Source organism: Microtus oregoni, unplaced genomic scaffold, assembly GCF_018167655.1.
Source record: "Microtus oregoni isolate MIOR12 unplaced genomic scaffold, Mior012 000021F_ref0000039, whole genome shotgun sequence".
NCBI classification, from domain to species: domain Eukaryota; kingdom Metazoa; phylum Chordata; class Mammalia; order Rodentia; family Cricetidae; genus Microtus; species Microtus oregoni.
The window spans coordinates 8,444,572-8,465,501 of NW_024543080.1; the positions used below are offsets into that span (position 1 = coordinate 8,444,572).

General features: G+C 39.7%; 1 protein-coding gene across 2 annotated transcripts in view; it reads left to right on the forward strand.

Annotated features, from left to right (window-relative positions):
- The window catches only part of Gc (GC vitamin D binding protein), a 32,117-nt gene extending 18,328 nt beyond the window's left edge, over positions 1 to 13,789 (forward strand). The window contains exons 8-14 of one of the 2 annotated variants that reach the window (XR_005976109.1): positions 697 to 899; positions 2,369 to 2,498; positions 2,955 to 3,052; positions 4,366 to 4,498; positions 9,291 to 9,350; positions 9,481 to 9,531; positions 13,631 to 13,789. Coding sequence is in view for 1 of the 2 variants with exons in the window: in XM_041671463.1 (XP_041527397.1) it covers positions 697 to 899; positions 2,369 to 2,498; positions 2,955 to 3,052; positions 4,366 to 4,498; positions 9,291 to 9,326 (600 nt within the window). In the remaining variant the exon portion in view is untranslated. The remainder of the gene's footprint in view (positions 1 to 696; positions 900 to 2,368; positions 2,499 to 2,954; positions 3,053 to 4,365; positions 4,499 to 9,290; positions 9,351 to 9,480; positions 9,532 to 13,630) is intronic. The other variant, XM_041671463.1, reaches the window with a different exon arrangement.
- Positions 13,790 to 20,930: the final 7,141 nt, after the last annotated feature.

Consider the following 20,930-nt stretch of genomic DNA (forward strand, 5'->3'; position numbering starts at 1 on the left):
AAAGTCTTATTAGTGCTGACACTATCCAAGCCTGGTAATGTTTATTATACTTTGTACAATTTGGTAAGCACATCAGATTTTTTTCTACTTTCTCAATTTGCATCATTTTCTCTCGCTGATGCAAATTCAGGTAATTACATTAGATGAAGATCAGTCTCCACGATCTTATTGACATAGTTAGCATGGTTGCATTGTGCTGTGTAGTCTTTTTCCATTACAACCACACGATTGTGTGTATAGTTGTTTTTCTATAATGATGCATGATGTCAGTAGGACTACATGGGATTGTCAGTTGTACTACATCATCTCCCCAGGTGCATCATATTTTTAACTAATCTTCAATTATTGCATTTTAAACAATGACATGCTTTATAGCATTATAGCTAAGTATTCACTTTATCCTAATTATTTTAAGCATAAGTTATTCTGGTTTTTTTGCTAACACAAAGTACTCAGTTTCAATATGGAATTTTCATAAACAGCATTCTCTCTCTCAATGTGAAATCAGACTTTTGTGCGATAAACTTTCATGTTTTAACAAGCTCCCTTCCTGAGCGCCGTATCCCATCCCTTTGTTTTCTAAGGGCATTCTCACTGACAATTATAAATATCATATCAGGGTTCAAAAGTCTATGTTTTATTTTTAGTTAGACCAACAAGAACACTAAGTGCCCGACTCCACCATTCTCTTTGTAGCTGCCAGAACACACCTTAAAAATCTGTGACAACTTGTCCGCAAAGAATTCTAAGTTTGAAGAGTGCTGTCAAGAGAAAACACCCATGAACATTTTTATGTGCACTTACTTCATGCCAGCGGCTGAACCAGTTCAATCGCCAGCCATCAAGTTGCCCACAAAGACAGACCTGTGTGGTCAGCGTGCCACTCAAGTCATGGATAAGTAAGTGGAACAATATGTGGTATATTCTGCCCAGACAGGGCACCAGACCAAGGGAAACCAAGCTGTCCCTCTTCTCAACGCAAGTCTCTTTATATGGCATCTGTAGAGTTTAAGTATTTGTTAACTGATGTCAAAATACTCCAAGCCGTTAAACTTGGATAAGGAAGGAGCCTGTGGTTGCTAAGTCTGTCCACTGAGACTAGTGTGTAGTGGTAGAAGGGGCTTGTCCTTTCTGACCTAGATTTCTCTAAGCTGACTTGGGAATGATAATACTGCCTTACTTAGCGCAGAGATGGCCAGAAAGAAATACATCTAGAAAAATGTTCAGTACAGTAAGATGTTCCATGCAAATCATATAATATCTATCATGGCAATGTAAACATGTATCATGTTGTTGCCCAGTTTGACCATATTCTATTCCAAATCTCACATGCACACTCACACCAACCAAATGAAAGTTTATCAAGCTTTCAGAGAATAATCATTTGATGACAAGCAAAACCTGATCTTGTCTCAGTTAACTAAGGAGAATCAAAACAAAAACACAATGTGATATATATATATTTAATATCTTCACACTTCACAAACTGATTTACAGCTTGAAAAAAATGGTTAGACTGTCAGCTGCCTATATAAATAGAATTTAGACAAAATAAAAACTAAAGTACAGTTTTTTATAAATACTAATTGATCTTGTTAATGCATAGACAACAGTTAGATAAGATGGAGTGAACTATTTTGTGTACATTTGCTCTGAGGTACCCAGCTAACATTAGCTGTGGGAGAACTGTGTTATACTCTCACAAAGGACATGTCCATATGAGCTCAAAGTAAAAGGATATGTTTGCATGTTCTGTTGTATATATAGTATATTACAGTTATTAAACCAAGCATTAATAAAATCTTTTTATGAAGATGACATCTAATCTAAAGTCAGTTTATAGGGAGTTCGTTTGTGTTAAGTCATTTTTAAATTAAGTCACATAAACAATAGTAAATGAACTCAGCGGGTTTTATTTGGTCACATGCACGCACATTCATGTTACTATTCTAACAGAAAAACAGGCCACGAATTTGAGACAGAGTAGAAGAGACATGAGAGGGGTTTTAGGAATGAGAAGGAAGGGGGAAAGATGTTATTATGTTTTAAATAAAATTAAAATAAATTAACAGAACCAAAAAGCCAGGCATACTGGTCCATGTCTGCAACCCCACACTAGGGGGATTGAGGCAGAAAGTGAAGTGAGAGGGCCCTAGGCTGAAGGATTCACCCCACTGTGAGATACAGAATGAATTGGGCTGCAGAGTAAAAGTGTCTCAAATAAAACAACATGACAATCAGAAACAAGATGCCAGTTCTGCCCCTGCAGACAGGTAGAATAGTAGTAGACAGTAGATGGGTCCCATTTCTGATTCTGAACCCCAGACACACCTTGAAAAGCCTCCTCTCCTTTTCTGCCTGACACCAGGTATACATTTGAACTAAGCAGAAGTACTCAGTTGCCAGAAGTATTCCTCAGCAAAGTGCTGGAGACCACCCTGAAGTCCCTCAGGGAATGCTGCGAAACCCAGGACTCCGCAGCCTGTTTCAGCACTCAGGTACACTTCCCTACGTTTCTTTATCAACAGTGTAGGTCAGAATTGCAGACTGGAGCTTATGGATCAAACCTGACAAGTTTGCCCTGCAAGTTAACCATGAAAATATGGCTTATGGTATTCTTGCACTTACTCAGAGGAAAAAGTCAAAAGAAGATCGAAATTTCATTGTGTAGAAATTAAATAAAATTAAAATTACAGTGGCCATTGAGTTGCATTAGAACACCACCAGGCAAGCTGTTTGTCCATCATCTGTTACCACAACTATTTAGGGTGGAATATCTATAATAGAGATCATATATGACCTACAAAGCCTAAAGTAATTACTAACTGGCTTTATATATAAAAAAAAATTGTTTGCTGATACCTGGTGCAGGGACTTGGAATTCTGATCAATGTCCTCACCAGGACAGTGTTTCCGTACAAGGAATGTTGATGTGCAACTTTTTTTTTTTACAGAGTCCCCTGTTGAAGAAGCAACTTACTTCTTTCATTGAAAGGGGGCAAGAAATGTGTGCAGATTATTCTGAGAACACATTTACTGAGTACAAGAGAAAGTAAGTGGCTGGCTTTGTGGCTTCATCCTCCAAATGTGTCTGCCCTGCTTGTCTATCTAATTCTGGGACTGAAAAGCACAAGTGAAAACTCAGGACGCCCTGAGTGGACTACACAGAAGGCTGCAGTTTTCAAAGTTAGCCAATTAAAACACAGCCACAAGAATATAAATTATAAGTGATCAGTTATATTTGATTTGACTCAAAACAGAGACATGAGCACATAGTTGGTCAATATTCATGCCCCTGCAGTTGCCCACCAATGCTTGTTCTCCAAGAACCAAATTTTCATGCTGGCTTGGTCATCATCATGTGATCCTTATGAACCAGAAGTAAAAATGCTAGTTATCAACAAGACAATACAACAGTTATTTTCTCAATGAAAGGGAAGAGGAAGCATTTCACTGTAAATAGAAATTAGCAATAAAATAATTGGTCATAATAATGAAAGGCATCGAACTGGGTTCTTGGGGGAAATCTCTAAAAAGATTGTGGTGTTTTCCACTTTGCTTAATAAATTTCCATTTTAAATCAGTTGTAATCTAGAACTCAAGTAAGCACACAGATTCACAAAAAGATTTTCTTAAAGAATCCCAGAATAGGACATCTTCTCGATGACCTCCATGAAATCCTCCTTAGCTTGTGAAAGTCCTGGATTTGGAAGTGTCTTTCCCATTTTCCCCTTACTGCTCACCACTGGTCTAGGAGTATATTTCTTGAAGAAAGTAATAAATCATGCTAAGTGAGCCACTGTGGCAGTGAAATGGCACCAAGATCATAGATAGTGCAAGCTGGAAAACAGTGAGAGGCATCAAATCCTGTTAGCATCTTAAAAATGAAGGTGTGAAATCCCTGGGAAGGAAGGCCAAAGGACCCCACTCCTATTTCAGCATATCCACATAGTGAGTTCCCAAGCCGGCAAACTGTACAACAGCAAAGAGAATGCATAAAACTGAAATCACCTCCCTTGGAGGTGACATTCTAAAGGAGCTTGAAACCTAACATTGGAGAAAGGTGACAAGCCAGGCGAAATAGAAAAACGCATCATTTATGCTGAAATAATGAGCTACCAAAAGGGGAGTGATTGGCTTTCAAAGTCAGTGGCAATTTCTATGTTTGCTTGTACGACTTTGAATGAGGTATAGATTTCAATTCTAAGTTCACCACGGCTCACCGAAAATCCATTCTACAAATAAGGTTTCCTGAGACAGGCATGTATTTCTATGTGCATTGTACATGTTGGGAAATAGCTGTCATCTTGCTTAAGCAGTGACCCTACAATACCTCCAGCAGAACCTAAGAGAGCTGTTTTTCAGACTGGCAGAGCGACTGAGGACAAAAACACCCAACGCCTCTGCAGGGGAGCTGGAGGACATGGTGCACAAGCGCTCAGACTTCGCCTCCAAGTGCTGCTCCACAAACTCACCTCCCCTCTACTGCAGCTCGCAGGTAGGAGAGCCTCGCCTCTGCCCCTCAGCACAAAAAGGTTCCAGAACACCAATGTTTCATCCCTGTTCTAAACGTTCCTGAAGTGTGTGCACGAGACAGGCTGTCCTGGAGTGGTGGTGACCTTGCTGGTTGTCTCACTAAGAAAGCAAGAAAAGTCGTTTCCAGGTTTTACTCAATCTATAGGTTAAAATTCAGAAACAGGTTCTAAGACTGAAAGAAGAAACAGTGTAAGTATTAGAGTCCACTTTACACAGAGCCCATGTAACTTTATAGCATTTTATGACATGCTTACATGTGTGTGTGTCTAAATAACGGATACACATGCATACAGGCAGGTAGACGGATGAACAGAAATACCTGTAGAGAAATGGGATAAATTCACATCATGTATTTTAACTATAAAATACTACATTTAATTTGTTTTAATATAATAAGAAAATGGCCACATAAGTGTTTATTCACCATAAGAATTATTTTTATGAAGAAATATTTTTTAACGTTACGTGGTAATCATTTTTAAATATTAACTTTTCTTTTAAACACTATCAATTGGCTCTCATTCTTCCGTTGTCCCTTCCTCTTCTCTCTTTTCTTGAAACAGCCTCCACATTGTTACTTATTTTTTAACTTTGCACAAAAGATAACCTTGTATGCAGTATCTCCCTATTTACTACCACAAAGGTGGCTCCCGTAGACTGCAGTGGAAGGCTATACTGTGTGTTCTCTCTCTCTCTCTCTCTCTCTCTCTCTCTCTCTCTCTCTCTCTCGACTGAGATATTAGAGAAGGGAGCCCAGTTTAGCTGTGCTGCCTTACTGATGTTAGACCTGAGAGGCACTGATTTCCAAGACACTGAATGATTTTACTTGTATCTCAGTCAACAAGTCAGCACCCGCCCTACTCCACCAGAAGGCATGTGTTGGTCATTGTCAGAATACAGGATCCCATTTGCTTACATTTCTCATTGTACCTATCACTCTCCAACAGTCATTTAAGTTATTTAGAAGAGACCAAAGTCAGAGCCACACTGCATTTGCCTTTGCCTTAATTGGAGGGTATGATAGTTCTGAGACCTTTGATGTCCCCACTCCATTTTTGGATCCTGGTGAGAATAATTCAGCAAAACGCATCTGCTTCATGGAGCCGGAAAACTGCTGATGGAGTTGCTCACTATAATTTAGCAAACAGAAACAGCGGCCAATGCCCAAGTAGGAGTTCAGCTGACAAATGTCAGCAATGCTTGCTTTCCACCTGCTCTTTCCCAGTGCACGCTACATGACACACCCACTTTAGGTTAGCATGTTTCCCAGCAAAGATCACATGACATGTTAAACAGAATCAATAGCTCTCTGCGTAAACATTTTACAGAACAATCTAAAATAACTATATACATTAAAATATGTGTTATAAATGGACCAAATTAAATGAATCCTATACTGTTCTGGAAACCATGTGTTTATTCGTGTTAGCTTCCTGAGGCTTTTCTTCATGCATTGTCATAGACTGCAGCTCCAATTTCACTAGTTATGACAAAAAGCCAAATCTTGATGCCAAAAAATTGTTACTGACTGAAAATCCAAACTCACTGTTGCTAAAATATTAGCTATTAATCTGGTTGGTTGTATCCACTCTAAATTCCATCTGACTCTTTTCCTTGAATCCATCCCTATCCTTTTTGCTAAATCTTTCGAATTTATACTAAAGTTGTTTTTTATTATATCAAAACTAGCAAATATGATACTTTAAACACTTCTTTGGAGTTTTCTTTCTCTCTTTTTATTATTATTATTTTTTGGTAATACAGTATGTCTTCTGCCCCTCTGTACTTTGCACTCAATTCTTGTGTCAGAACATTGCTGAGACTGTGTTGGTAGTGGTACCACCAGAAGCTAGACCATACCCACTAGCTAACCTTTCGGTCCCCATGGGCCTCCTCTGTAAACATGTGTGTGGTACCCACAACTACTCCTTCCTCTTGAAGTAGTGTATTGTGTGTGTGCTCATGTGTGCATGCACATATATGTACTCTGGTGTCTGCGTGGATGCACACACATTTTGATTAGGCGACACTGACTGGCTAACAAGTCCCAGGATCCCACCACCCATCTGCACCTTCCCAGTCCGGGATTTCAAGTACACCACCATATTCAGCTTTGCAGACAGGTTCTGGGAGTCAAATCCAAGTCCGTGTGCTTAAGTGGCAAGCACTTTCTGTACTGTCTTCCCAGCCCCTTAATACACTTTCTGTGGTATCTGTGCTGCCATTTTCTGTTAGCCTATGGTCTTCCTATCTTGGTCTATCTCATATTTTCTTCATTCTCTACTCATTCCTCAAATTTCCATTTTGTACTATTTGTCTTTGATTTTCAAGTTCATGATGCTTTTATGATCCTTTTTCCTGAGTGTTCTCTCTGTGACTGCCATCAGTGTCTAAATGGCTACCTCTTGCGTGTTGTTTTGCTCTTTTGACTTTTCTTGTGGGAGGGCACCACCCAACTCCCAAATAAATCACACACGGAAACTCATTCTTAGTTATGAATGCCTGACTTTAGTATGGCTTGTTTCTTCCCAGCTTTTCTTAACTTAAATTATCCCAACTACCTTTTCCCTCTGGGCTTTTATCTTTCTTCATTTCTGTATACCTTTTTTGGCATTTTTCTCCAGGACTGACGGGGTGGCTAGCCCCTGATGGCCTCCTCTCCTTCTTCTCTTGCTCCTTGTTCACCGTCTCTGTCTGTAAGCTCCGCCTATCCTTGCTCCTGCCTCATTGTGGGCCACTTATCTCTTTATTAGGACCATCAGGTGCTTTAGACAGGCATGGTAACACAGGCTCACAGAATGAAGCAAATGCAGTGTAAACAAAAGCCGCACACCTGAAAATAATAATCCCCTGTACACAGTAAGAACAATTATCAAGTAAGGGTTACATTCACAATGTACTGAATTCCAATTAATTTGTGTCTGGTAAATGTAAAGAAAGTACTCCATAATCTACCCTATTTTAGTAAATCCAAAATTTTATAACTAACTTTTGTGCTATCATATATAATAAGTAAAACTGCAACTATAACTATCTAGTCTTCAACTTCAACAAAGACACCAGAAGGATATACTATTATTTAGATAAACAAAAAAAATGCATTGCAAATGACTTTAAAAACCTCTAGAAATAAAAAAGACATCTGGCTGCCAGGACAGTCACCCAAAGTTCCTTTGCAATGTTGGGGCATCCATCTTCAGCTTACTGGACCATAGTATCTGGCAGACTTTTCAATAAAGCAAGAAATTTGAAAGATTGTCTCGCCTATATTAGCAGTGTGTTGGTCACTTTTCTCTGTGTTCTGCAGAATGTCTGGCAGTTTCTTGTGTGAAGCAGGGACCCTGGTGGACCATCCTGCCTTTTGTAGTCTAGCAAAGTTCACTGGTCCCTTTCCTGTGGGTCCTGCATGTCCAGTTTATACAGCATACTGTCAAGCAGTTCAAGCAAGAGTAGCTTCTTGTCCAAGTGACTAATCTTGCTATAATGACAGCAAACTCTATAAGTAGTTTCTTTAATGTCTCTGAAGTAAATTGGTGCTGCCAGGAGCAGATTGTCTCATTGTCATGACAATCCCTAACAAAACATTTTAAATGTCATAGTCTATAGATCTTTGAAGTAATTAAAAACTATCTGTCTAAAACATATCAATTTTACCTAGAAAACATACCTAACAAATCTACAAATTTGATTGTTATAAATGACTAACTACTGGCCCATGTTTGTTGATTGTCCTATATAGTTTATAATAATAGCTTTCAAAAACTAGAACTTGATCTTACATTTTTTTAATGAACTGCATAGGTAAAACACCTAAATCAAGAGATTTGCTTATAACACAATAAACTCATACTCAGTATGACAAAAATTCTCCAGTCGAAAACCTTCTTGCTTTGCAAGTTCATGAATCATATCAGCATCATTTACCCATTGTCGCCAAATGAAAATTTAGTGATAGTTAATTTCTCATCTTTTTCTACATATATAAAAGCAAATCCTAAGTCCTGCCAACTCTGCCTTCTAGATATTCCCCAGTCCCTATTATATATTTTTTCAATATTTTTTGTCCTCATTTTCTGGATTACACCTTTACAATTGACCTCCCACATCCAGGCTGATTCTACTGCCTCACACTGAATCCCATCTCTGTGCTGGGGTCACCGTAACCTCTATAAAAACACAAGACTTATATATTCCTCTTGTGTTTCTTCATTGTTTTCATACCAAGGTCTGATTTTCTTTTCGTTTCTTTTTTTTACAATCAAGAGATTTTGATCCTTGATTTCTTCTGCAGCCAGACCTCCTGTGACTAGTTCTGTGTCTCTGTGAGACTCTGCTGAACTACTTTCAACCTTCCAAACTTTAAACTTGCTCTCCTCCCTCATCCCATTGTGTGCAGATAATGACTAAACTGATTTCGTGTTTCTTTCACCAGGCTTTAAGGTTAAGAACAGAATATAAATCAGCTCCTCCAGGACTCAATGTGCACAAAGCCAGCTCCTCTGTTATCTGTTCTGTGCATTCGTTAATGAGCATGTCCTAAATTCTATTGTTGTTCTTATCAGACTGTGCAAGGGGCTATACAAAGCTAAACAAATAAGAAGCATGGCTAATGAAAATTACAATGAAAACATGTGTTTTCATTATAATCATATCCCCGCTGACAAGGTTTCAAAACGCTGTGCATATTCTGCATGACCTAGTAGCCTACAAGTAGAGGGCTTGATCAACTGTAGAGCATTCTTCTTCATCACCAGATTGATGCTGAAATGAAGGACATCCTGCAGTCCTGATGCAGTGCTTATGTACTGTCTGGGGTAAGTACATTTAAAACACATCATCAAAGAATCCAGAGTTTTATCACGAATTTTATAAACCTTAGAATAGAACACAAACTTTACCCAATTTCTCTATCCTATTTATTATCCATTCCAATTCATTTTTCAGTTGAGCATACTAAGCCTGGAGGAAAGCTTCAGTGCTCACAGAAATACACAGGTAACTTCTGACATATTTAAGATTAATTCCAGATTCTCGGGTACCCAGCCTAGTACTTTATCCATCATAATACCATTATCTAGGATAATGATAGCATAAATGTCATGGGAGGGATCCTGGTGCACATCAAGAGGAAAACAGGTTAAGGATGGGGCCATCCAGCCTTAAGATTCACAGCAGAGTTCTCCAGTTAGAGTTCTACCTGCTTTCTTCAGATATTATGCTTTCAAACATTTAAAAGTGACCAATGAATCTATTTAGTCTGCAAAACTCTAATTGTACATAACCCACACTTTAATCTCAAGTTGATCTCAACTCTGCACATTTCCACAGAAAATTTTTTTGACAGTTCAATCGTGTTCGTTAAAAATTATTACAGCTGAGATTTTTTAAATGTTGTGAACAATGATTTTGATTTGTGTTAGGTTTTTTATGGAGTTGGACAAAAAAAAACCCTCATCTCTAGAATCATCTAATCTAAACTAAAATCCCCACTCCAGTTATCTGTCTTTGCCAGCTTGAGCCAACTGATCCATATTCCCGACAGCTCGCATTTGATCCTTTATAAATGAAATCTTCGGCATCTACTTCAGCGTTAGTGTCTATCAAAACATAATAAAGCAAATATCAGCAGGGACACTAGCAAGAGTGTTCGTTGCCACTGCTGCTTCGACTCCTTAAAATTCAGAACCCAGACTAACGACAAAGTAAATTCTCTCCCTTCTGAAAAATAAAACTCAAAGTAACAAGTTATTCTTGGTTTGTGTGATATAGAATTAAATTAGCTTCTGAACCATTGCTGATACATTATCTACACCTCTGTTTAAGTGAACACCGTCTCCCTTTATCACAATATGTACATAAAGTAAGCATCTCCATAGATTGAAACTTTAAGTACATCATGGCTTCTTCACAAGCCACCTTCAAGGCATCGGAAGCTTTAATTACGAGTCAGGGTTGTTTAAAAAGCCTTAAGATCATTTCTGCTTGAATTTGTTTACACCAAGCTGTTTTTTTCCCGTAACTCAGAGAACATTTTCTTAAAGTTTTAGGGAAATACTTTTAGTCTCTCAGAGGACACATTGAAACAGAAGAAAATAACCATTTAAGAAAGCAAAGTAGGGTAGATGGAATGGTTCAGCAGCTAAGGGTCCTGTTGTTTACACTCACGACCCCAGTTGATCCCCTGGCCCAGCATGGTGAACTTCCTACAAGTTGTTTTTTTGACCTCCACACAAATGCATCATAGTCCATGAGTGCCTCATACACACAAAATATATAAGTATATTTTGAACAGAAAGTAACATGTAACTAATATATTTTAAGAGAGTTCTTTTTAACCTAACAACTTTCAAGAATATTTTAATGCTAACAAAATTACGAGATAAGGTCAATTTTACCACAGTAACACATTTATGAAAATTCTAAAATACTAATTAATCTGGATGATAGTAATTAACTCCATCTTCTATGGGTATTTTGTGTCATTTTCCCTCAATTAGTATTTTTCTTTAACCTTAAATAATCTTTAAGCTTCTGTGCTATCAAATTATTTGATCATTGGAATGCATTTTGATCACCTGAATAGAAAAATCAAAAACCATTTACATCTTTCTTGCATAAATTTCTACAAAATGAATTGAATATTTTGAAGTCAATTTAGCCATGTCCTGCTGGTCATGAACACAATCTGGAATGAAGAGCTACTAACAGTCAATTGTATAAGGTAATTTTTTGGCACTGAAAAAGAATCCCACCTTCTGCACAAGGTTACATTGTTGAGGCATCATGTCTAGAATACAATACTATGTTCTAAGCTTTTCTGTTAAATTTCAAACAACAACCCATACACTGTAATTCTTGGGCTCCAGGAAAAATTCTGTGGTACTGTGGACTAAATCTGGAGTCATTCCACTAACAGGGGACCACGCTGAGGTGACTGAGTCCTCCATGGTCGCTCTGTATCTAGTTTTGCAGTCAATGATACCAGAAGACATGTTGAGTGTTGTCCCCCAAACAGGCCAGTCTTTTCATCATATCTTAAATTGGAAGGTATTCATTCTTTTCTACAGTTTTGACACCCTAACACTGTTACAGTAACTATGACTGACCATGTTACTCTTTTTCAATGAAAGCCCACTAGCGTATAACTAGAGATTTGAATAGAATCTGGAAGATTTTGTCTCTACGTGTTCTTGTTCCTAGTTATACCTCTTACTTATCTCTTGTTCAGTCAACAGACACATTCTATTTCATGCCTTAAAAGAGTTTCAGTAACTGGAATATTCATCTTGATGTTTATTATCTTAGGCAAGCCTTCAAGGCCCCAAACTGATATTCTACTGGGGAAGGAATAAGATTTTCAATCTTACAAAGCATGACATTTTTTTTTCCTGAAAGAAATTAAATTGGTGTTCCCTGGACTGCCAAGATAACAGTGTTTCTTTAGCTTGTAGGTGGAAAATGTTTTAGATACGGGAATCTCACCCTGCACAGACTGTTGCAGTGTGACAGAGACCTAATAAATGACACTAAGAGCATGCTCCTATGTTCTGTCACGTCCTCTCTCCAAGGCATAAACTCAGAGAGCCAAGTAGCAGATGAAGATTTTCTTCCTGATATCTTATGAAAGAAAAAGAACAAGGACAAAAGAGTTTTGCCATAATACAAACAAGATTTTTTTGTAAATATACAAAAAATTAAATCCAACAACCTGACAGCAACAACAAAAACAACAAAGCTCAGAAAAAATACCCATTTCATACTCAACAGTGCCTTCCTAAAGTAAAAATCACTGAACTGCTCTCTCAATTCCATGACCATGAGCATTACTATCCAGCTTTTCATACTTGTAACAGAATGCCCAAAATAATAAACTTATTTTTTTAAAAAAAAATAGGTTGACTTCATCTCACTGTTGAGGTATTCCATTCTTTAAGTTTCGTGCTGTCCCACTGCTTTTTGGCCTCTAGGCAGGTGTCAGATGGCAGTGGTGGGAAACATGGGGCACAGCAAATTGCTGACCTCATAGTTAGAAATGAAAGGGAAAAAGAGAGGAATGGTCTAGTGTGACATACCTATCCTCAACGACCCAACGACCTCCAACTTCACTGCACCTCTCCGAGGCTCCATCTCTTTTCTTGGCACCTGTGTAGTTAAGATTTCTACTGCTGTGATGAATACCTTGACCAAAATAAGTTGGGGAGGAAAGGGTTTACTCCGCTTACATTTCCACATCACTGTTAATCCTCAGAGCAAGTCAGGACAGGAACTCAAGCAGGGAAAGACCCTAGATGCAGGAGCTAATGTAGAGGCCACGGAGGAGTGCTGCTTACTGCCTTGCTCCTCACGACTCGCTCAGTCTGTTGTCTTATAACACCCAGGACCTATCAGTCCAGGAATGGTCCATCCCACAAAGGGCTGGACCTTGTCCCATCAATCACTAATGAAGAAAACGTTCTACACGCTTGCCTACAGCCTGATCTTAAGGAGGCATTTTCTCAATTGAGGTTCCCTCCTCTCAGATGACTTTAGTTTGTGTTAAGCTGACATAAAACTTGTCGGCATAGGACCATGTGACCTCTGTAGGATAGTCAACACCCAAACCATAACCACAGCTTTTTTATCCATTGTTTCTCTTTTGCTCTGACAGTGATTATTCCCATAGAGTAGACAGTCACACAGCCCACCCTGGATTTTGTACTATGCACCTAGGCTTAGCAATAAGGATAAGTTTTTGCGTTGAGTATTGGGAACGTCTTAAATTCTGGCCTCCCCCAACCCCAAATAAAGGATGAACGGGTCATGCCAGACAGTTTTTTTTAATATTTTTATTTATTATGTACACAATATTCTGTCTGCATGTATGTCTGCAGGCCAGAAGAGGGCACCAGACCTCATTACAGATGGTTGTGAGCCACCATGTGGTTGCTGGGAATTGAACTCAGGACCTTTGGAAGAGCAGGCAGTGCTCTTAACCACTGAGCCATCTCTCCAGCCCATGCCAGACAGTTTTATGGTCACTTGAACATAAAATGAATATGGTCTTGTATGTATCTGATGTTTCTCAAATGCACCATTTATTCCTATTTTCTCACAGCGCTAGAACTGGACCACCCTGGAAAACAGTCACTGGTAGCCAAATCTGAGTCAAGCCACTGAGCTTCCAGGAAGACCACCAAGACGATTCTATTTTTTTCAGCTACAATGATTGTGATGAATAAAAAATAAATAAATTGAAATATAGTTTAAATCCCAAGCACAATGGAGAATGATGTGATGTTGGTCTTCAGAGCAATTGCGGTTCTCACCAGGCAAAGAAGCCAGGCTTCTCGCTCCATCTCTGCTGTTTCCCTAAAACACTCCCAACATTAGCACCAACTCTACAATACCCAATAGGCTCAACTCCATTCTCTGACTATTTTTCAGACTTTGTAGGTACCATTAAAGTTTAGCCTGCTTGCTAACAGACAGCCTGGGATATCATACTTCTTAAAAGAAAGACCAAACACCTCCTGGGTCCACCCCCATGTCCAGCTGCTCACTGCAGCAGTTAGTTCTGTAGTGTCTCTCTGTCTTGCAAATGAAAATTCTCCTCGGTAGGAATAGAGAGGGGAGGTTTAGGTGTCTTGTTTGTTTTAATTTTGGTTTAGGTTTTTTTACTTTTGCAAAAGGCTCCTGAGAGCCATTTAGAAGGTAAGTTCTGGAATATCACATATTTTCAGCTTAGCTTGATTTACCATGTACTTACAATACTCACGAATTTCTATGTGTACATTCTTTGCCCAGAGAAAATGAAGGTGCCCTGATTCTATATTCCTCCTGGAAGACAGATATATTTTTGGAGCAAATATATCTGTAAAGCTAATAAAATCCAAGGAAAGCCTTTTCTAGTGTTAATTGCACTGGGAAATCTGAATTCACCTCATTGCAGATATAGTTATACAGTAAAAACGGAGTGTTCTCTGGCATATATAATGGGAAATGAGTTAAGCCCAATCAACCCTGTCACCCGCCAATATTCTATGTCCCACCGGAGAATGTCATTGTTCAAACCAAGTGAAGAACCTACACCTTTACCAAGGGAATGAGCCAGTTGTTTTCTGCACCTTATGTGGTGTGCCAAAATGAAAAATTAACTTCAAATGCAGTTCTTGGGTGCCACAATGTCAAAAACCAACTATCCATAGATAGACAACATTTCAGACTTTTGAAAATTTATCTCTCACGAAAACAAAGCCTTACTAAAGTTTCAGATAACTCCAAGTAGCAGATCATTGACAAAATATGAGAAGACAGACCCCAAAAAGAACTAATGCTCAGCGGGACAGTGGTGGCACAGGTCTTAATGCCAGCTCTTGGGAGACAGAAGCAGGTGGGTCTCTGAGTTCAAGACCAGTCTGTTCTACAGAGAGAGTTCCAGGACAGTCAGAGACACACAGACAAACAAAACAAACAAACAAACAAACAAAAAGCTAGTGTTCAAGGTCATAGGAAGCAAAAAGCAGGGCAGATAGACCTCCAATTAACATCCTGTGGGAGGTTAGTGGGCGTGTTTGAAGGACAGATTCTTGAATCAAGTTTGTTTTGGAAATTTGCCACTCCTTTGGCAAGCCATAATTTACTGTATATAAGTCACCATTTCTCAAGTTTATTTACCTACCGGCCCCTTTGTGTGAGTACTGCCCAGAATCACTCTCTGTCAATTTCCGAGAAATCATGCCCCATTTTTAGATGAGACATTGCATTCACAAATTATTTATGCATGAACTGCTGCAAACTGCTCCAGTTTCCTCAAGTATTTTTATGCTTGATCAGATAGAACTGAGTACCGAGAACTTTTGGCACTAAGTAGCCAATAAATCTGGCGTGGCTGAGTGAAATGGTATTTTCACTGGCTTTATCGGGCTCATCTCAACTGTGTCTGCTTACACTGAGAATCACTGGGTCCAGTGTTCCATCACTTTTACAGGAGTTTTCGGTTGGATCCTCTGTCTGGAATCATACCACTGCTGTTCCACTTCCTATGAAGGAGTCGTCTTGTTAGGAGACTCCCTAAGGTGTCCAACATAAGGGATGGTTTCTCATTTTCATTTACTGTCAACCATAGATGATTCTAAGAGATAATTTTTATAAGCTCTCAATGATTTATAACTTTAGTTGTCAACTTTATCTGAGTCCTCACTGTATAGAAAGGAAACAAAACTCTCGTGTTTCTAAGGATGATATAAGTTGTACACCAGGTTTCTCCTAGGAAATGACAAGATAGATTGGCTTTAAGGCTTTGACTTATCCCATTGTGAAGCTGGTTAGTCTGCCATCCATAGAGAGGTTTTCCATTCTACAGATGAGGTAGAATCCTTCCATACCTGGGACTTTCTGTTTCTTTTCTTAAGGCCTGTAATGAATTGGATGTCGAACTTCTTTAATTTGGCTCATGGTAAATGTTAATCACACTACAACATCTATCTCTGTCTTTCACCAATTTCTCACCAAAGCCTGCTCAGGCTAATGTACACACTTCAACTGGCAGACACACTTTTTGTTGCTGTCCTTTGTAGGGTGTAAAGTCTTTTGCATTGAAGTACTATCCCGCCACACACACACGCTTTCTGGATGCACAGATGGTTCTTATACATGAAGTTAATGGTCCTAAACACTCTCCACAAGAATTAGTTTATTGTTACTTCATCACAAAATTCTTCAGAAGCAAAGTTCCCTATTCCGGAGATTTAGATTTTGAAACATGGGGAACACATTTATGTCATTTAATTCAAGGATGGTAATCCCAAGTAACACATTAATTTGATCAGATTTGACATTTATCAGTTAGCATTGGGAAAGAGATGGCTAGAGAGAAGAAAGGGTTTGGAAAGAAGGGTTTGGGAGGTTGTTTGTTAAGTCTCTGGTCCCCCTTCACACAACACATTAGCATCATCTGGAGAATTGTACGGGAATACAAACTCCTCTCTCCCAAGCATCACCTCCGAGTCACCCTCACTGTCCGGCCATAATCCCAAGAACAGCCAATTCATGGCTCTCACCTGTTGGCCGATAATACTTCAATAAGAGGAACTGATACGGCTGCTTTTACTGTAACTGCGGCTGCATCTTCAACATTGTTTCCTTAATGACAGAGTGACACTTTGATCTTACACTACGCATTCCCAATTATGGGTAATCAAATAAAAATATTTCCTTTCCCAAAGGCTGTTTCATCCTTGTTTATTTCTTCCAAGATTTGCGGGGGGAAAAAATTTCCTACTAGAAAGGCGCCTAATTAAAATTGCCCTTTCCTCCCACCACTCCAGCAGCGTCCCATCCATAACGTAAGCTTACTAGCAAGTATCTGCTGCTTGTCTCTAGATCGCGGTGGAGGATTTTTTATTTTTCAAGCCCTTAAGAAAGTTTTTAATGTCTCAATTAAATGCCTGGCGGCTCATCAGTGTTCAACATCAGAAGAATGGATTGCTGGGCTATCCCTGTTGGATGCTGGACTACAAAGAACTTGCCTGTTTCAAATAAAACCCTTTGCCGCCACCCTGTGGATGACACGTCTAAATGCAGGTAACTACATCTGAAATGAGATCTTTTCCTTTATTCTAGATTTTACTTATTCTTAAAATTATTAGACAAACTTGTTTTGTGGATTCTCCCCTCTCCTCTTCTCTCAGTCCCCATGGCCTGCCTAGTTTCCTGGTACCTTTCCACCCTCAGTAACCACCTTTCAGCTTCCATGCCATAAGTAGTCTGTTCTCCCTACTTCTTTATTTTATTTATTTATTTATTAAAGATTTCTGTCTCTTCCCCGCCACCGCCTCCCATTTCCTTCCCCCTTCCCCAATCAAGTCCCCCTCCCTCGTCAGCCCAAAGAGCAATCAGGGTTCCCTGCCCTGTGGGAAGTCCAAGGACCACCCACCTCCTGAACATAGCGGACAATGAGGACTACTGAGAACTCAAGAACAATGGCAATGGGTTTTTGATCCTACTGCACGCATTGGCTTTGCGGGCGCCTAGGCAGTCTGGATGCTCTCCCTACTTCTTTAAAACCGCGTTTGATCCTCTCGCCATCCTTTCTAGTTTCATAACCTGCACCCATATTTATTCGTGCGAGTGCGCGCACACACACACACAGACTTATGGTGTGGTGTTGGTTGTTTTATTAAGATCTGTTTTAACATTTATATAATTGTGCTGTGCATATATGTGTACATAACATACAATATATGCTTAAACAGATCTTAATAGTCAACACTGTTTACAAAAGCATGAAAGGCAGCTAACAAGAAACAGATTTCCAACTTTTATTCTCTGTAATTCATTTTATTAATTGTCAACTTGATCACTTTTTACACATAGGCCAGATGTGTTCCACTCAGATTTTTTTACTTACTTCTTGTTTCTGATACTGCTAAAATTCTGATAAAAAATTAGATCCATTTTGTCTCTAAAAGATAAAACTTCTTGGCCAGAGAGATAGACAGTGGTAGGGCATCTTCCTAGCAAGCAGGGCCCTAGGTTCAGTTCCCAGCACAACAATGACAATATTCCTGACCAGTTTAAGATAATTTTCTTAATAAAAAAAAAGTTTTAAAGTAATACTAACACTTCACTTTTTATATTCTTCTCCAACCTGTGACCTCATCTAATATTCACAACAGTGACCTGAAGATAACCCAGGTCCTACCACATGGAGTGAAATTCTGCCCAGCATCCCCAGACTGCACCCCTCCTCTGAGCTCCAAACTAGGGCCCACAGCTCCACCCCCTGCTGTACTGGAGGCCAGGGCAGTACTAGGAACCCCAGGAAAGACATCACCCACTGCTTGCTAAACAGTCTAAAGTGCCTGCTAAACTGCCTTTAAGCCTGACTACAATCCCAGACTGCTCACACACACTTCCAACCCCCTACTCAAACCCCCTTGGCTCCATATCCTGGTCTACAACTTCAGAAGAAGACTTCCACCTTACCAGGGGCCAGGCTGGATATAGACTTCAGGTCTACAGCTTCAGTAGAAGTCAGCTTTACTGGAGCACAGAGCAGATCTAGGGATCCCAGTCTTTATCCCCACCTGGACTCCATATCCTGCTCTACGACTTTAGAAAAAGACTCTGGCTTTCCCAGAGAGCAGGCTGGATCTAGGGACTCTTAGCCCCCAAAACTCCAGAGAGGACTCCCTGCAGGACCTGAAGACATACTAGTTACCAGAACTCTTAGCCATTTAAGCCAGAAGACCAGCGAGGAAAGCGAAACCAAGGAACAATATACCCATCTAACAAAGACAAACACAGGGATGAGCATCTAGACCTCTCACTATCTCCAAATCCAGATGCCTAAATGCCAGTGTAGGAACACAGTATCAACAGAGCCCAGCTATCTTACAACGGTAAGATCTGAACACTCCAACACAACTGAAGCACAAGAAAACAACCTTAAAATACTCTATGAAGATGATAGAGGTCCTTAAAGAGGATATAAACAAATTTCATAAAGAAAATAAGGAAAAGACAAACAAAAAATTGGAAGAAATCAACAAATCCCTAAAAGAAAGTCAAGAAAAAAAAACAAATAAAGGAAACTGTTCAAGATCTAAAAATGGAAATAGAAGCAATTAAGGAAACACAAACAGGGAATACTGTAAATGGAAACTCTGGGTAAGCTAACAGGAACTACAGATGCAAGCATCACCAACAGAATATGAGAGACATGATAGAGGAAATAGATTCATCAGTCAAAGAAAACATTAAATCTAAAAAATTCCTATCACGTGGAACTTCCAGGCAAAAAGGGTTTGATGAGGCATGTGCTAAGAAACACCAAAGACTGACCTAAGAGAACATTCGGTATTTCCTTGAATCAGATGAGTGCTTGACCCTCTGAAACTGTGCTGTGGATTGACTGCCTAGCGGCTTGCTACCCTGAAAGGGCGGTTGAAGATGATAACAGTTACAAACAGTTAAATGCAATAGCAAACGGCAACAGACACATCTGCTGCAGTTGCAGGCCGACTGTGTCCAGCTGAAGCCTTAAAGACTACTCCGTTCACATGTTCAACCCTTAGGCTGCATGGAATCCAGTAGCTGGAGTCTAGAAATGCACAAAGCTCCATGATGGTCTCTCCCCATAGCAGCCAGGCACTTCACAACGTGGCTGTCAGAGTGTGCTTCCTACAGCACTTCTCCTTTCTAATTGAATTTCAGATGCCAGATTGCATTCTTTCCATCTCTGTTCTGCTCACCGAGTAAGTTCAAAGACTTACCAAGTCAAAGGAAGGAGAAACTGACTGTGCTTTTTGATAAGTAAAGTAGCCAAAAGTTTGCAGTATTACAGTGCTACCACATATACTGTATGCCCATTACCTCTTGAGGTAGACTGTAAATTCTGCCCCACCTGGTCCAGGAGCTATTCAGTCCCAAAGAAACACGCAGAGGCTTATATTAATTATAAACTGTTTGGCCTATTAGTTTGGGCTCATTATTAACTAGCTCTTACAACTTAAATTAACCCATAATTCTTGTCTATGTTTAGCCACGTGGCTTGGTACCATTTCTCAGTGCAGCATTTTCATCTTGCTTCCTCTGCATCTGGGTGGCAACTGTAGGCTGAGCCTTTCCTCTTCCCAGAATTCTCCTAGTCTGGTCACCCTGCCTATAGTTCCTGCCTGGCTACTGGCCAATCAATGTTTTATTAAACCAATATGAGTGACAAATCTTCAGGGTACAAGAGCTTTATCCTACAGCAGTAGGTTGATGTGGGAGTGTCATATAACAATCTGTTGATTTCATTGGCTAAGTAATAAACACACTGCTTGGGCTTATAGCTTAGAACATAGGTGGGTGGAGTAAACAGAATAGAATGCTGGGAGGAAGAGGAAGTGAGGTAAGACGCCTCAGACAGAGACGCCATGCTCCGCTCTCCCGGGCAGACGCGATTCAGCTCCGACCCAGGATGGACATAGGCTAGAATCTTCCCGGTAAGCGCACCTTGGGGTGCAACACAGATGATTAGAAATGGGCTAAATTAATATGTGAGAATTAGCCTAGAAGAGGCTAGATAGAAATGGGCCAAGCAGTGTTTAAATGAATACAGTTTGTGTGTTGTTATTTCGGGCATAAGCTAGCAGGCGGCCGGGGTGCTGGGGATGCAGCCCCGCCGCTCTTATTACTACAGTAGGTAGTGCTAGTATCCTCAAATTTTAGATGAGGACACTGGGGCACAAGGGGGCTAATTAACTCGTTGAAGGTTAATTGCTAGGAAACACACACATAGAAAGGTGTATTGGGACTCCATACTGGAGAATAATTAGCTTAAGTTCTATACATCCTCTCTCAACAGTGAAACTGGTGACTGGATATACACAGATAAATTTGAGCAGTGGTTTGACATCTACTACAACTTT